The sequence below is a fragment of the Carlito syrichta genome, unplaced genomic scaffold (genome assembly GCF_000164805.1).
Source record: "Carlito syrichta isolate Samal-C Ts95f unplaced genomic scaffold, Tarsius_syrichta-2.0.1 Scaffold315407, whole genome shotgun sequence".
NCBI classification, from domain to species: domain Eukaryota; kingdom Metazoa; phylum Chordata; class Mammalia; order Primates; family Tarsiidae; genus Carlito; species Carlito syrichta.
Genome location: NW_007259503.1, coordinates 1,093,330 through 1,111,473, shown reverse-complemented (window position 1 = coordinate 1,111,473; position 18,144 = coordinate 1,093,330). Strand labels below are relative to the sequence as shown.

Sequence of the window (18,144 nt, the reverse complement as noted above, 5' to 3'; positions counted from 1 at the left end):
ATTTCCATAGAATAATCTCTATAATGAATTGCTAAGATCATCAAAATGTCACCTGAGGCTGGGCACAGTGGCTCACACCTGTAATCCCAGCACTTTGGGAGGCTGAGGTGGGAAGATCGCTTGAGGCCAAGACCAGCCTGTCCAACATAGCAAAACCTTATTTCTTAAAGCAAACAAACAAACAAAAAAAAGTCACCTGGGAACATGACTGATGTTAAAATGCTATCAGCCAACCGACAGAAATTGTCATTTCTAAAAAGGATCTCAGAACCATTTCCTAGCTAATATATCATTCTGTATCTCTTTCCCATATATATAGCATGTTTTCATCTAAGTAAGAAGCATATGAAAGTTCTTAGTTTGCAGAAAATAATTCCAATATAATTTTGTAAATTAGACTCAAGATATGGAGGACAAAACAACTTCTGGATTATGGCTTCTTATTAATCACAAATTCTATTATCTACTCTCTCAAACCCCAAAACCCAACACAAACATTCAGAGTAAGGACCACATTTAGATTGATACCCAGAACAACAACTTTGAAGTCAGCATTAATATCCTAACTTTTTTTCTGTAATGTCAATTATATGGAGGGAGGGAAGTAGTAATAGATAACAAGAGAATAATATGAATTCTGAATCAAAGCATTCTGTAATGTACATATTCTACTTACCATTGGCTTTGGAAGTGAAAGGTACCCATACTTCTCTCCTACAAATAACACATATAACTTAAAACATTTTTTTCTATTAATATATTTTTCTATTATTCACATTTAATTTTAAAAATATTATTAAACAAAAAAGAGTGTTAGTACATTACTTTTGATAATTTAGTCTGTTAAGTACATGTGATTCACAAATTAAACAGTAATTTGGTTGGTTAACATGAAGACTGTCAATAGCTGCATCTCTAAGGTACATTGACCAATCTCAATCTCTCCCAACATAAAAGGAGAAAAGAAAAACGTCTCACTGGCACTTCCACTTCCAATCAGCTTCATTCATAGAGTGCTTCTTTGACAGCAGCCTACCTCTATTGAAACCAGATTCCTCTTTTATCAATGCCAGTATCAGTGCTTCTTCCTTTTCCACAAGTACCAGACTAAATCCATTACAAATAACCTCATAATATAGTCTCCCAGTCAGGGAAGAGGACAACCCCTCTGTATAAGATAGGAAGATGAAATAAAGCAAATGGGCGTGGGGGAGGGTTGGCTGTGATTTGACACATTGCATGAAGCACAGTAACTGAAGAAAAGAAGGAGCTGTTCAATGCCCACTTTATCCCTGTCCCATCTATCTATCATCTTTCCGGCTTCTAGATCATGTATACACTCAGGTTAGAATGGATGATAGATTTTTTTTAAGCTGGCTTATGATGTCTGGGGTAAAAATTCAAGATAAGATTTGAACAGTAAATGCTTCTTAAAGATTTCTTCTTCATGGAAATTGCTGATGTTCAACCATTTTGAAATGCAACCATTTTGAAATGCAAAAACAAGCTGGGCATGGTGGCTCACACCTGGAATCCCAGCACTTTGGGAGGCCAAGGTGAGAGGATTGCCTGAGCCCAGGAGTTCAAGACCAGCCTGAGCCCAGGAGTTCAACCAACTTGGCAAGACCTCATCTCTACAATAAATTAAAAAATTAGCTGGGTGTGGTGGTGCACACCTGTAGTTCCAGCTACTTGAAAGGCTGAGGTGGAAGGATCACCTGAGTCCAGTAGGTCGAGGCTAGTCAATTAAATACATGTGATTCAGAAATTAAACAATAATTTGGTTAACATGAAGGCAGTAGCCAGGATCGTGCTACTGCACTCCAACCTGGGCAACAGAGTGACATTCTGAAATGCCCTAAATAAATAGATGCAAAAACATCAATTTTACATGGTCTAACCTAATAAAAGTAAACATAATATAACACTACATCACACCTTTTCTTATAAAATGACTATTACATGAAATGGGCAAACCTGTTAGTCTCCAAATAGTTTATACAAATACTTAAAATTTCATCTAGAATTGTGCTATTAAATATGGAACCCACTATCCACATGTGACTATTGAGTACTCAAAAAACATGGCTAGTCTGTATCAAGATGTGCTACAAGTGTAAAATTCATACCAGATTTTGAAAACTTAGTACAAAGGGGGGAAAAAGAATGTAAAATATCTTATTAATAATTTTTAAATTGATTAAATACAGAAATGATAGTATTTTGAATATATTAGATCAAATTAAAACTGTTATTAAAACAACATATTTATTTTTAATTTATCTTGTACCTACTAGAAAATCTTAAGTTACATATGTGGCTTGCATACCATTTCTATGGAACAGTGTTGATCAATAAGGAATTGTTGCTAAGAGTGAGCTAATGGTATTTAGGAATGGCTTTATGATTCACATCATTTCTTTGTAATGCCAGAATTGTAAGGGAATTTTGTTAATAGCTTTCTGATATCCAAATTGTAAGGGGGGAGAAAGAGGAAGAGGCTATTTTCATTCCTTCTCTCCAAGCACTAATATGAAATGTACTTTCTACTGAAAGTTGGAGGGGGATAAATGTGTCTGATTTAGCTGCAGTATTAACAGAAGATGGTCTTTAGTTCACTCAGAATCTCAAAATTCACCATTTATCTTTAATTCAAAGTCTGAATCCTGTTCATAATGTCCCTTAAAAAATGAACTTATGTTATAAGAAAGGGTGCATTAAACAAAAGTTGGACAGTGGTAAAAATAAATAATTTTAAAGGGGCACAATCATTACTTAAATATAATCAACTTAGATGAGTAATCTTATATTAGCTAACCTTGTGATCTTCTAGAGTGTGCATGACGCTAAAACGTTCATATTTACTCTGCAAAAGGAGGGGAGAACCAATTGTTTCTAACAGTGTCCCTTATGTCTATAAGACACAAGAGTTAGAGAAACCAGAATGTAGGAAGAAATAAAAGTGCGATGAGAAAAAAGCTTTTCTATAATCTAGTTTGCTACCATTTTCATCTACCTAGTAGTATTTATCACTTGGTAATTCTACTCCCTGTGCTCTGCTTATAGATACTTTGTCTGGCTTCCTTCAGTTAGAGTCCGAATGATTTACACAAGCCTGTGGATAATTGCAAAATTGATCATTTTTCAGAGAGGCCTCCTCCAAATATGATGCAGGTAAAAGTGTCACTCTTTCTCCCAGTTTCAAAAGAAATCAAACAAACTGACAATGATATAAGAAAAAAGAAAATAATACTAACAAGGGAGCTGAATTATTTTACAGTTAATTTTACAGATGTTATTTCCATGTGAGTCTACTTATTGCCACTGAGTCTAATATTGCAGAACAAGAATAAACTAGCTCAACTATGTTTTGCTGTGATAGCAAATTAAAGTAGCAGCATGAACAAACTATCATGTTATACATAGGAAAAGTAGTTGAAAAAACCAGACTATTTGGGGGAAATATACTTGGTAAGGATATTTGATACACAGAATTGTTTTTAAAGCACTGTACTTACAGAAGTATCCTATAACTCTCTAAATCTAAATCCTGTTTAGTCAACACCACAATTGTGATATCTTTTGATAAATAATGTTCACAATTAAGTTCAACTTTAATTCAAATGCCTTCTTATCTTAAAAGGGGGTATTAAAATTATTTCCTATGAAAACCTAATTGAGTAGTTTTATTCTCATTTTCAATATCTAGAGCCCTTCTGTATACCTACAAGATAAAGCTCATTCCCCTAAAGTAGAAATGCCTTATTATTTCACTGAAAACGTACTAAATTATTCCCTATGAGCATTTCTTATAATTAGCTTTCTTTGGTTCTGGGGGGCTCTATATGGCATAATCAATAAAAGAAAAACTCATGTTGCCAGACCCACTTAATGAATCCCTGACCACTAAAGGTCTGGTAGATTATTAGCTAAACTCAGGAGTAGGATGGAGCTATTCTAATCCAGACCCAGCTGTTATCCTCAAACTCTTCTCTCTCCCTCATCTCTATATTCAATTGACCAACATAATCCCACCAATATTATTTTTAAAGTCTTCTAAAATTAGTCCCCTTATCTTCATCTTGACTATCACCACCCCATTTTAGGCCATCATCCCATGTCTGGATAGATTACTCCCTTGTTCCAAGCTCATACTTCCCCAAAATAAGCTCATCTTTATCAACAAAATGTTTTTCTTCCTGTACTCCCCATTTTAATGGCAGCCAGTCTGCCAAGTGATACATTCAGTGTAGAGCAATGAAACAGGGTTGAGAATAGTAGTTAAAGAACTGAAAATCAAATTAAAATCCTGGCAGGAGTCTTGACTTTTAAAAATAAGTTATTTATGAAAATATGCCATCCATGATCATAACTGCCCTACGTAGTTTACTTAGGGGTGCATCCCTATAAACTGAAGCTTACTCTTATTTACTCTAAAAATGGTTCAAACAGAACAAAGGGAATTCACTTTCCTTAAATAAAATAAGGGCGAGAGTCTGCAAGCTATGAGGGAAAGCTTCTTTTTGACATTTATTTGTCCTAAATAATCTCAATTCTAAAGTGACACATTCATCACCAAGGAAAAGTAGAGTCTTTTAGATCTGGTCCCTTCTAATACGAAGACCATGGCCTCCCTGGAGGTTTGGGTAAGAAGGCAGAATGGGATGAAAGCAGAAGGCAGGAAGACTGATTTTCACTTTCTTGAAACAATCCCAGGAGGTCCTAGTATAAAATTTAAGTGTCTTGGGTTAAGGTGGATAATGACCTAGCTCTCAGACTGACTTCAAGCATGAGAATGCTGGAAGTGCCCGCTCATTGCTTATCATGATGTTTGCTACTTGGTTGGTTGGTTAAATGATACAAACAAATCTGATAATTTTCCCAATCACAGGAGGCAAGTTACGTAGAGCAGAAATAAAGTGGCTAGAATATAGCAAAGGCTTTTCAATAATAGTCAAAATATGAATTATTACAGTAGCAAAGAGAAATTAGGACCTGCAGATACACCTTTGTATGGAAAGCAGTGGTCAGATGCAAAGTAACATGCAGGTTTGTCATAACAACCACACATAACAGGAAGAACAACACTGCAGCACTGGATTCAGTCTAGTCAATAACGGTTAACCTGGAGTTTCTTTGTGGAAAAAGCTATGCTCATGAGCTTCATAATAAAAGTCAGGGAAAAGAAAGGCAGAACAAGAATCAATCAAATGTATCTCAATTAGCCCCACCTAAGAATGCCTTTCAGAGCAGAAAGGTACTTTGCCAGTTAAACAATGGGTGTCCTATTCACTGAAGGCAACAGTTTCCCACCTAAGAAGGAATTTCTGTTCCGCCCTTAGGAAGTTCAGGGAACCCTGAATTTTTAGCATAGTTTACATAAACCTAAAGATGTCATTTACATAATACCCAGCTTGAAGTAAAAGAAACCGTAGTAACAGTGGTCCGGAAACAAGTGTAGGATTCTTCTGTATCTACTCTGGTCTGTCCATAGTGGATGGTAGCACACTGTGCTGAGAAAGACTGGGAGGCCACATGTGAACTCAGCATGAGAACAATATCAAGATCAATAGGCAATTTTTATCATAGAGCAAGAATGAGGAATGGCAGCTATATATCTGCCTACACTAATCTAGTCTAAATCTCTTGCTTTAAAGATAGGAACCTCAGAGATACCGGTTAAATGATTTGTTCTAGATCATATAATAGTTAAAAGAAAAAGAAAAACATCTGATATCACTTATTATACTGGAAGAACTATGACACATTATTTCATTTATGACAGTTGAAATAAAGAAATTGAAACGCAGCCGGGCTTGGTGGCTCAGCCTGTAATCCGCGCCTTTGGGAGGCTGAGGTGAGTGGATTGCCTGAGCCCGCGGGTTCGAGACGAGACCTGCCTGGGCAGCGAGACCTCATCTCTACAATAAATAAAAAATTAGCCGGGCGTGGTAGCGCACGCCTGTAGTTCCAGCTACTTGGAAGGCTGAGGCGGAAGGATCGCCAGAGCCCAGCAGGTCGAGGCTGCAGTGGCCGGGAGCGGCCACTGCACTCCAGTCTGGGTGACCAAGTGAGACTCCAACTCAAAAAAAAAAAAAAAAAGAAATTGAAACGCAAAAGACTAGGTGATATGCCTAGGACTCCATTACTAATAGATTATTTTATCTCTTCTGTATTTTAGCTAGCCCCATCCTCTGCTAATAAGTGGCAGACCAAAACAAGAATCCAGTCGTTGCTTGGTTCTTGCTCTGTACCTTCTGAACTGCCTAAGATTGAGCTTTCCCAGTCATTTCTGGAATAGTTTTGGAAGGGGAAAAAAGCAGAACTCAGAGTTGCAGTAGTAAGCATTTTTCATGGAACTGGTTCATTCCCATTAGAATACTTTAGGGCTAGAGTAAAGTTTAACTGCTTGAGTAATAAGCGTGGGTGGTAGATAAAATTCCATCTTTGACATTAGTCAGTAAGTAATAGAGCGTGGGTGGTAGATAAAATTCCATCTTTGACATTAGTCAGTAAGAGTCCCAGCTCCTGTAGATTATTCACTGTGGAACACTGAGGATATTAACTCCTTTAAGCCTCAGTTTCATAAATAAAATGTGGGAATAATAATACCTGTCTCACAGGATGGTTACTAAGAGGATTAAATAAGAAAATGTACACCCAGCACTTATCAAAGCACCTGGAACACAGTAAATTCTCAATAGATAGAAGCTATTGTTATTTTTATGGTTGTATTATTATGGTTATATATCTCTGAATGATCTTGTTTACAGTTTTACCCACACAGATCCTAGTAGCCTGTAACTTTTATTTTTCATTGAATTTCCCCAGCTGTTTTTTTTTTAAGCAGATTTTTTTCTTCTTTGGTAGAAAAAAGCAAATCTCAGAGACAGAAGAAAAGAGGAGCTTTGAATTAATGTTGCATAAATCTTTCAGTGTCAATTCCCCACTGGAGAAAGGCTGAGCTTCATTTGTACAGAGAAGCAAGGACTGACTCTTCTATTGGGCAAAGGCAAAAAGACCTTCTATGTAGAGCCAGACAGGTTAATCCCAGAGACTTCCCAGTGTGGGAGAAAGAACACAGGGAGAGAATGATGCTAGGAAGTAGGAAAGATTGAGATTAAGGGAGAAAAACTGGATTTACTGTTTTCTCTAAACTATTTAGCTTTACTGTAAAGTAATGGTGGCCATGATGCTGATACTGATATTGAGAATTTACTATAAATTTAACTTATTTTCTTTAATCTTCATGTCTACCATATGAGTTAGTGATGTCATTATCATCCCCATTTTGCAGATGTTAAAACTTGAAGAAAAAAAAAAGGCAGGATGCAGGGGCTCATGCCTATAATCCCAACACTTTGGGAGGCTGAGGTGAAAGGATGCCAGAGCCCGCAGGTTCAAGACCAGCCTGAGCAACATGGCGAGACCACATCTCTACAATAAATCAAAAAAATTAGCCAGGCGTGGTGGAACATTCCTGTAGTTCCAACTTCTTGGAAGGCTAAGGTGGAAGGATTGTCTGAGTCCAGCAGGCCCAGGCTGCGGTGGCCGTAAGCCTGCTACTGCCCTCCAGCCTTGAAGACAGAGTGAGACTCTGACTCAAAAAAAAAAAAAAATTGAAGCACAGAGATTAAGTTAGGAAGTAGCAGAGGTAGGATTGGAAACCAGGCAGTCTGGCTTCAGCAAAGACTTCAATTTCTACCCAATTATATTCCTCAACATGAGATTATCACTCAGATCCCGAAGGAAGGAATATATCCCTTGATGGAAAATGGAACTTGGACTTGTTTGTTTTAAGGGAGAAATTTACTTATATTTATAGAAAGAACCCCCATCCCCGCAAGTTTAATTGCTACTCAAAAATTGAGCCAAGATTAAGGCAGAGAGTAACAGTTAAATGACTGCTTTCTTGAGGGGGAAAAAACGGTTATAAATCCTTTTTTTAAAAATAGAAATATAATAGAAAACATAGACCAAAATGCTTATAGAACAGCCTGGTTTAGAAGCTGTGAGGATCCCAGACATAAAGAGGAAAGTGGCTCAGGCCCTTGGTCAAGGAGACTAGAACCATTCCAATTTCAGATGATGGTGAACTCACTGGCCCAGGGACATGGAAGTAGTACAAGTGATGAAAACTCAGGCACACACCATATTTACATGAATGAAAACAAAAACTTATCTAGCACTGAAAAACGAATAGGAGAAACCCATACTAAGCTGAATGGTTCTCTGGAAAAGTGGGAGAATCAGCTGGCCAGGCTTGGAGCTACATTCGTTTCAGAATGGTTACAAATATTAGTAAAGCTTCTCACAGTGGAGCATGTTTACAAGTGCATGGAGTCGATCACATCCCAGAAAACTAGAGGGCCACTTTCTGGCACTACCTCCAGCCTCCCTACTTTCATGGACTGATGACAACTAATAAAAAAGCCAGACGATATTATTTCTCTGGCCTGTAAAGAGAGAGAGACAGAGCTCAAAAGTATATAACTTCAGGAAGTTCTGACAAAAGATTTTTAGATTTGGCAGACCACTGAGATCACACAGCCTAAGACCTTCATTTGTGAGTGAGGACACACAGGCCCAGAGTGGGAAAGAGCTTGTTTGACACAGTTAGAGAAAGAGCTGAGCCTTACAGATGTTCTGGCTAACCCAGGCCAGATGTCCTTTCACCACACAAAGTCACTTCTCTTTACTTCCTAACAATCCCTAAGGCTAGTGACCATTCTTCCTGAATTGTGGATCAATTATATCACTTTATCTTTAATATATGAAATTTGCCTCATATGAAAATCCATATAACTTTAAATACTTTGTCAAAGCATCAAAATGATAGGACATCCAGACTATCACAGAAATCTTTAAATGCAAAAGCACGGTAAACATTTATTATACTTTACAAATGATGTTATAGCTATAAAGTCTATCATTCCTTGATTTTTATGTAAATCAACATTTATACTAAATGGGTATTTTAAAAATTTGAAATATATAAATGTTTATATTCAATAAAAATAGGTAATTTGATGTTATAACTATAAATGATATTTTATTTTAAAAAATAAGCATGCATTGACACTAACAGAAGTCATTTGAAGGAAAAAAATATATAAAAACACATAAACATAAATAACAGAACACACAGTATAATGGAAAATAAATCAGTTGATATTAAAATAAAGAGTAAAAATAATGTCTTCCTATACGTAGTATTGTACTACTCTACATATTGTAGAAATACCAATGAACTTACCCACCACAGGCAATATCCCAAGATTATGTAGTCATCAAGGAAAGAGATTCCCATCCAAGTGGAAGGAAAGCAATTCAAAAATCAAATAACTACATTCATTTCATTATAAAGTTAGTAGAATTGAAATCAGAGAATTACTGTATGATAGAAGAGCTTTTGTACTAAAACTAAAAAACAATTTAGAAGAAATTTAAAAATGACAATTTCAATGGGAAAACTAGACTGTTAATATTAATTCAAAGAAAAATATTATACCACAAATTTTACTGTTTAGATGCTAAAGAAGGACAAAATAATATTTTTTAAATTTTTATCTGGGAGATATAATACTATTAAAAATAACCAAGCTGGGTTACAACAAGATAATTCATTTTGCATCTAAGGATTGGCATTAAAAACTAACAGAGTTAACATTAAAGTAATAATATATTTCAATATATGTGGACAGTTTCTCACCTCGTCTTCCTTCAAACACATCATTGATTTCTCTTAGCAGTGTTGACATATCACTAATTTGAGATTCCCAAGCTTCACAAAACACATCCAGGTTTTCTTTAGCAATTTTACTAGATGGATGCAATGTCAATGTTTCAGCAGCAGAAATTATCTAAAGAAACACAATATACACAGGTATGAATTTCAAAATCTTAGCCCTTAGAATCAGAAAACGAAAATTTTCGTGATCATGGTATCTCCCTGCCAGGTAAATATAAGACTAAGCTTTTCAATTCAACTCAATAAATAGCTATGAAGTAACTTCCACACATAGGTCCTACACTGGACAATATGAAGATTCACAGTAGGACAAAACTTGCTGTTTCTTATCATTTGACCTACAGATAGACAGTGTGCATGATTATATACAAACTTGTATTCAGGGAGCAATCATATTTATTCAAGGAGAACTCTGTTTCAACAAAGTTATTTCCATAGCACAATTCAAAGAGTTATATTCAGACACAAAAAGCATACTGTATATGGAAAAGAGATAATAGTAATGGTACTAGTAATAATAGTAGTAGTGGTAGTAGTAGCAATAGTGGTTAGTAATGATGGCAGTGGCGGTGGTAGTAATAACAGTGGCAGTAGTATGGTGGCAGTTGTAGCAGTGGTAGTAATAGTGGTAGTGGCAGTAGTTGTAGGAGTGGTAGTGAAAGACATAGTAACATACAAACACACTTATGAGTACATGGTACATACACACTTGAGATACTATGAGTGCTTAAAACACACAAATAAAATACTACCCATTCAAAGGAGCATTATTCCCATGTTACAGTGAGAGAAACTAAAACTCAGAGAGTCCAAGTAGTTTGTCCAAGATCCCACAGCTAGTATATGCAAAGCTGATATTTCGACTCAGATCTAGCTGACTCCAAGTCCAAGCTCTTTCACCATCACACTGCCTCACACAAAATACACGTAAAGTGGGCAGGAATCATCCTAGTTCTCTTACATACCGCCATATGGACTAAATAAATGTATTTAATAAGTAAATGACTTGTTACAGAAACTGCTTTATTTTCATCAAAAACTGTTTTGTCTTCCCCCTGAACACACAGCAAGATTACATTTCCCATCCTCCCTGATAGAGGAGTATGGCCATGTGACTGAGTTCTGTCCACTTGACTGTGGACCACCACTTCCATGCCTGGCCCATCCACCTCCCTCACACTCCTCAGTGCTCTCTCCTTTCCCAATCTGATGGTTCAATGCACAGAACCCAGCAGGGAATCTGAGGTTCCTAGTGGTTGGTGAGCTACAAGATGGAAAGATCACCTCGAGAAAGCCATGCTGCCAATCAGGACTTGATATAAGTGAGAAATAAATTGCTATAGTATTAAGCTGTGGAAATTTGGGGGTCTTAGGTTTTATCTTGCACTGGCTACTATATGAGTGAATTAATGCACTGACTAGTATTTTATTTTTCATGTAATAATCACTCTATAACACAAAGGATTTGACAAATCCTATTTGTAGCATAGGCAGAAAATGGATGGCTGAGATGAGTCTTTATACACCTCCTGAACTGATAGTCAATACAAATTATACTTTAGCACCTACCTCAAAATATAACCCATCAACCAAACAAAACCTACTGAGATTTCCTGATACTCCATTAAATAAAACACACAAAGAAAAATTCAGAAACTAGGAACTAGGAGTGCAGTTCTGATATGTGTATAGAAGACCCTATCCCTTCCACTACCTTTCACCGCCTATTCATGACAAGAGGTGTTGACTCTACTTTCTAGGTTCACAGACTGGGACATTACATCAAACACTCATCTAATAAATATTAATATTTTATAGAATTCATTGTATGAAAAAATCAGGCTAGGTGCTAGTGAAAAGATGATGAAAAAAAGGTAAAAACTCTCTATTATGAAGTTTATACTCTAGTGAGGGTTTGTAACAATAAACCAGCATTGGCCAGGCATGATTACTAATGCCTGTAATCCTAGAACTTTGGAAGGCCCAGATGGGAGGTTCACTTAAGGACAGGAGTTCAAGACCAGCCTGGGCAACATAGTGAAACCCCTCTCTATGAAAAATTTTTAAAAAGTTTTAAGCATACAATTAAAATAATTATAAATTATGATGTGTTATGATAGAAATTAATATGATGTGATAGAGATGCATTAGTGTTACTATTAAGTGATGTTGTTTCATGAAATTCATTATATAGGATTATTCACACATACATACATACATACAGCTAACATGACTATTCATTCGCCTACTGTGTGATACGCACTGTGGCCATGTTTCAGTGCTGGGGAAACAGCTGTGAAAAAGAAACAGATAAATGTCCCTATCTTCAGGGGGCTCACATTGCCATAGGGGGAGGTAGACAATTAAAATAAATTATAAGATATTTTAGAAGGGGATAAATGTTATGTATAAAAATAAAGGATAAGGAGAATGGAGGTATTAGGTAGTCACAGTATTTTAAGTTAGTGGTCACTGAAAAGATAAGGAAGCCACAAGATCTAGGGAATGTCATTTGGGATGAGGTGGGAGCATTTCTGGTGTATTCAAGGAAAAGCAAGTAGGCCACAGTGACTAGATTGACATGAGCAAGAGATAGGTGCCAGTGCCCATGTAATAGGGAAACACAGATGGTAAGGACTGGATTTTTTTCTGAGTGATAAAGGAAGTCATTGGAGAGCTTGCAGAAGATTGATATGATCAGAGCCATGTTAGCTGATATGGCTGGTGGCCCTCTAAGGTGGACACAGCACCATAGGTACAGAGAATGCCAAGCAGATGGCACATTTATGAGAAAAACAAGGCTCCCCTTCTCCTGGGAAAGTGGGCATACAACTTACCAGTGGACTACAGGCTAGATTGTAGCATTGCTGCCCTCTCAACTTGGGACCTTCGTACAGTGTGCAAACTGTTCAACTTTGCCCTAAATATGATCTAGCATCTTAAAGGAAATATCAAAAATGCACTGCTAAAGCAGACATATGCAGAAATACAATTATCCCAGAGACATGCTCTATGTCCTTAAATTATCTTTTAATGAGACAGATGTCAAAGACAAGAAGTGGAAGTTGAGGCAAGAAGTTATTGACTTCTAAAGGCTCTGCCACCATCCTAGGAAGAAAATATGACTATTCTTCATATCTCTGCTGCAACAGAAACAGTAAACTGAAAATTGCAACCAGATGGCAACCAGAGCCTGACAAGAGGATGGAGAACCAGCTGCATATGGCATGAGAGTCAAACCGGATAGTTTACTGAAATACGTTTGCAACCAAGGCAAATAGGATGCCCCCCATGTGGACAAGCAAATATTGAAACATCAGTTTCTCTCAATAAACAGAGATTCCCCTGGTTGCAATAGAATGGTCAGCAGATGATCACTGTGGAGGTTCACTCAAATAGTTCTTGCTTCCATGATAAGCCATTGACACTGTTTTTTATGAGGAAGAGCATGATCATCCCTCCAGCATCCAACACAATTCTCCTAGAGGGCACACACCGTCATTGTGCTTGGGTCACTTTTGCTGTTCTCAACTATAAATCAAAGCTCCAGGAACTCAACCAACTCAGGAGTAAGTTCTTTTGGCTGACTATAATAAATGAAACAAGAATACCTAGAAAACTGAATTTAAGAGCTTAGATTCTAAAAACGAAAGGAAGGCCTTATTCTTCACTTTTTTCCTTAGGTTAATTTGACAAAGTATTAAATAGGATATCAGTTTTAAAAAGAATTTTGAAAATTATAAAAACAAAATAATGCCTGTACTATAGAAAATCCAGAAAAAAATAACTCATTAGCCTCCCAAAGAAGAACTTTCATTTCTGTGTACTCATGTTTCCATTTTCATATGTACACACATTTACATAGCAGCAATTATAGTATACACACTAATCTGTATCCTGCTTCTTTCACAAAACATTTTAACAAAACATTTTTTGATGTTGCTAACTCTGATTATCATAATTATTATTTTAACGTCATAATGCATAATTTGTGTAATTTAAGTTATCAGGCATAGTCATTTTGCCTCCAACTGAATCTTTTTATAAGTAATGTTGCAACAAACATCATTTTGTTTTCTAAACTCCTTATGCTCTAGTTATTAAAAACATGAATTTTTTAAGGCTTATTACAGAATGATAACTTAATCTCCAAATGTGTTATAACAACTTGCATTGTAAGTCGCTTCATTTAAAATAAATATACATTAGGGTATCAGTTAAATGAGTCAAACTCAAGTTTGGCAGACAACCAGATAATCCAGATAATTCCACATAAGATCAGTCATGTTCTAGCATGCTATCAATAAAAGTTCTATTATTTTTCTTTTTTTTTTTTTGAGTTGGAGTCTCACTCTGTCGCCCAGGCTGGAGGGCAGTGGCACGCTCCCGGCCACTGCAGTCTCGACCTGCTGGGCTCCAGCAATCCTTCCACCTCAGCCTTCCAGGTAGCTGGAATTACAGGCGTGCACTACCACGCCCGGCTAATTTTTTATTTATTGTAGAGACGAGGTCTCGCCAAGTTGCCCAGGCGGGTCTCGAACCCGCAGGCTCAGGTAATTCACTCACCTCAGCCTCCCAGAGCACGGGATTACAGGCTGAGCCACTGAGTCCGGCCATTATTTTTCTTGATTGAGTAGGTTTAGCCTTTAGTTATGCAGAACATTTTATGTTTTTCCATACAATTTGTTATGACACTCGGACAAGACACAATATAGAAGGAACATGTTATCATACCTGCTGGCCAGTCACCTGAAATGTCTCCTCTGCATGTATACAGGTTATTTCAAGAGGTTCTGTCCCAGATACATGTCGTAGCAATCGACAGGTCTATGAGAAAACATGTCTATAATTCAACTTTCACGTTCTCAACCTTTACAATCCATGGTATCATTTTTAATTAAAACAAAAGTGAAATTTATTAAAATAAGTTTGTACATTACAGAGAAGATTATCATAATACTATATTTGTCACCAACAGATTCTCGAGGGACAAAGTAGGAACAAATAAAGGTACAGCATACTGTGTTTACTTCCTATCCAATCATGGCAAAGTGGTCACAGAATATAAGAACAAGAAGGAATCTTTGAAAAGATCTAGCAGTGCCCTTACATTTTATGTATGAAGAAATTTGGCTCAAAGAAGTGACCTGCTCAAGGTCTCACAGCTCAACTATATCAGATTTACTATAAGCTACACATTCCTTCTATCAACAAATCATACCTCCCCTCACGATCAATTAATTAAGCACATCTTTCACTGGAAATAACAGTGGATTAGGCAGACTGTTATGAGAAAACAGCCCATATTAAAGGAAATTATTGAAAACCTTGAGAAACTGAAAATTAGAAAATTTTTTTCACTGTTAAAAAGATATCACTGCAGGATTCCCAAAATTAGCAAGTTTCCACGTAGTCATAATATTTGGTTTCTAAACATAACAGTATCAAATCTATCAAACAAAGGATATATAGCTGTAGTCATTTTAGGAGTTTTTTTCTAGAAGTTTTTGGGCTCTTACATAAACAGGTAAGGAAAGAAAGTTAGCCCAATTAGTAAAAGTCTAAAGGTATCTTCTAACCAATTAGTCTTTGGATCTGGTGAACAGGGTATATCAGATAATGTGAAGATAGCTAGATGGTTCATATTTGTGAGTTTATATGCATGTTGGCTAGCACTCACCTCATACATACAAGGTATACATGGGTTAAGTTTTTTGGGATTTTTTTTTTTTTTACTAACAGATGTCTAACATTTTCAACAGGCAAAAGGCTCTAAATATCAATTAGTAAGCCTAACTGGAATTATAACAGAAGTGTCAAATGAAGCACCAGTAACACATACCAGAAGTCTGAGTAGAACAGGAGAGGTTCAGGGAAGGAATAGTGTGCTGTTATCTCTCTGTTCCTCCTTAACCACTATCCTTCCTCCTAAAATTTGCTTTTTGTCCTGGGAGACTGACCTGTATTGTCTACAGCTGTGTTTTGCCCTTGGGAAGCCCCAGCAATAGATGGACAGGGATGAGGAAAGGGCCTTGACTCTCCCACTCCTCCCTCACAGGGTCATCTTGGGCTGTCTCTGGGCCTAGTCCTAAAATCAATGCAGTTCTCTGAAAGGCTTCCAAGTTCCATGCTCCTCTGTTAATCCAGGCCTAGGGGTGGTACCAGCCCTACTACCACTAGCCCCAATTACTGCTCTCTTATTTATGGTTTCTCCCACATCCTGTCTGTGCAACTGTAAACAACTCCTTTATTAAATCCTCTTTAATTTATCCTAATTTGAGTGTGCCATTTCTTCCCTGCTGAGACCCTGACAAATTCAAACAGAAACAAGGTCATAGCATACACCCACTGTTTTACTGTGAGGTCTAATCTCTATGAGAGGATAAGGAAAAGAAGATTAGGAAGTTCATTTCTGGCTTCTAACATTTTTTGTTTTGTTTTAGAGGCTAGACTGTTCTAGAAACAGAATAGGCATATGCTATCTACACCTTTAAGATTCCAAAGGAGAGAAAAAATGCTTAGACGAGTTAGCCAAAAACTATATTCATGTTAACATTCTTTCATAGTAGTAGAGCTATCATTAAACTACAATTTCCCTAACAATCAAACCTATAACTCACCTCAACAAGCTGCTCTTTCTGTTCAGAGAGTTTACAGGCATATTCAGCAAAAGCTTCTAAATTTCCTTCTACTCCAGTGAGTTTTAATGCTTTTAGAATCACATGATCAGCATGGTATTTTAACAGATCTGCTGCCAGCTGTGTTGCTGTACTATGAAGCTGCAGATGTCAAAGGTGAAGGGTGATGAAGGAAAGAAAACAAATAAAAAGGTTATGTGACCAAGCACTTTAAAAATTAAAGAGGAGAAACCTGAAACATGTCCATTTGTTCCACTGAAGAGAAAGTATTACGTTCCCTGTGGTATTATTAGTAGTTGTGTAGCACTGGGGAGCTTACAAATTCTCCCAAGGGCAGGAATGATGTCTAATTCATACTTGATCCCCCTGGTGCTAGCGGAAATGCTGTTTATAGATGAACTGGTGGCTGAGGAACCTGGTTTCTTTTTCATACTATTATTAACCAGCTCTTTTCCATGTAGCTTCTCCCTTAGTTAAAAAGTAATTCTGCTACTTTTAAAACTGGAGCAGTATTGAGTATAGTATTCAGAGTACTAAGAGGAAAATCAAATGGCAGTTCATGATCATTAACAACTTTTTTAGCATACTTTTGTAAAAGCATCATTGTGAGATTTGGTCAGTCAATAAAATTTTATTTGCTGGGCGTAGTGGCACTTGCTGGGTGGGAAGATTGCTTGAACCCAGAGGCTGAGGTGGGAAGATTGCTTGAACCCAGGAGTTTGAGTTGAGCCTGGGCAACACAGTAAGACCCCATTTCTAAAATTTTTTTTTAATTTATTAAATGCCTACAACATGGCAGACACTGTATTAGAGGCTGGACATTTATGACAAGTAGGACACTATTCCTGCCCTCCAGGGGGTTACAGTCTATCTATAGATACTATCCAGAACTTTACTCTCTAACTCTATGAACAAATTGGGTCCTAGAAGAAAAGATAGATAAAAAGGTAACAAAACCCCCAATATTTAATTTGACTTTGGATGGAATACATTTAAAGTATGATTCACCCTCACTGGATAGTTTTAGACACTATTAACTGCAAAATCTTTTCTTCTGATCCTGCCTTTTCTTTTTTTTTTTTAATGATCTGATAGATTATTTGGGGCCTGTCCAGAAATAGATCACTTTTAATAACACTGTTTTTTGAAAATCTGGCTTTGAATTAAACCTATTTGAATGAAGAGTTTTTTGTTTTTGTTTTTTTCCAGGAAGTAATCCAATGTTAATTCAAATTATAGGACTTTCTACAAAATTAACAATAGGATAGTCTGCATTCATTCAACCAAGTGAGAATAGTCAGAAACAAAGACATTAAAATTAACTTTATTTTGGAAACTAAATACCATGTATGAATTTCAAAATATTTTGTTTAACCGAGATTGTGTTTTATGACTTAAAGCTAAAATGGGTAACTTTCTGTAAAGGGTCAGACAGAGAATATCTAATGCCAGCCCTTTGTTTAACAGACTATGAAGCAGGTCCACAGAGATTGAAAGATTGAATGACTTACCAAGGTCACATAACTCTTACAAGTGGTTCTGGAGACAACTCATTAACAACCATACGGGAGAAAGAGAGTACAAACATGAAGTTCCTTCTCTATGCAATGTCATGAGGTCAGCTTTATGTGCATTATCTTCCTTAATCCTTATAGGAATTCTATGATGTTAATATGGTTACACCCAATTAAGAGGTAGGGAAAATAGAGCCCATGCAAAGTCACTCAGTCTATCACCAAAGGATTTCATGTTCTA

The 18,144-nt window shown here is 36.7% G+C and overlaps 1 protein-coding gene across 1 annotated transcript in view; it reads right to left on the bottom strand.

Moving 5' to 3' along the window:
* CTNNAL1 (catenin alpha like 1) overlaps positions 1–18,144 on the bottom strand; it is a 74,765-nt gene that overhangs the window by 16,178 nt on the left and 40,443 nt on the right. The window contains exons 9-12 of the mRNA XM_008072772.2: positions 16,372–16,530; positions 14,486–14,578; positions 9,713–9,863; positions 677–714 (exon numbers count right to left, since the gene is read on the bottom strand). Coding sequence (XP_008070963.1) covers positions 677–714; positions 9,713–9,863; positions 14,486–14,578; positions 16,372–16,530 — 441 coding nt within the window. The remainder of the gene's footprint in view (positions 1–676; positions 715–9,712; positions 9,864–14,485; positions 14,579–16,371; positions 16,531–18,144) is intronic.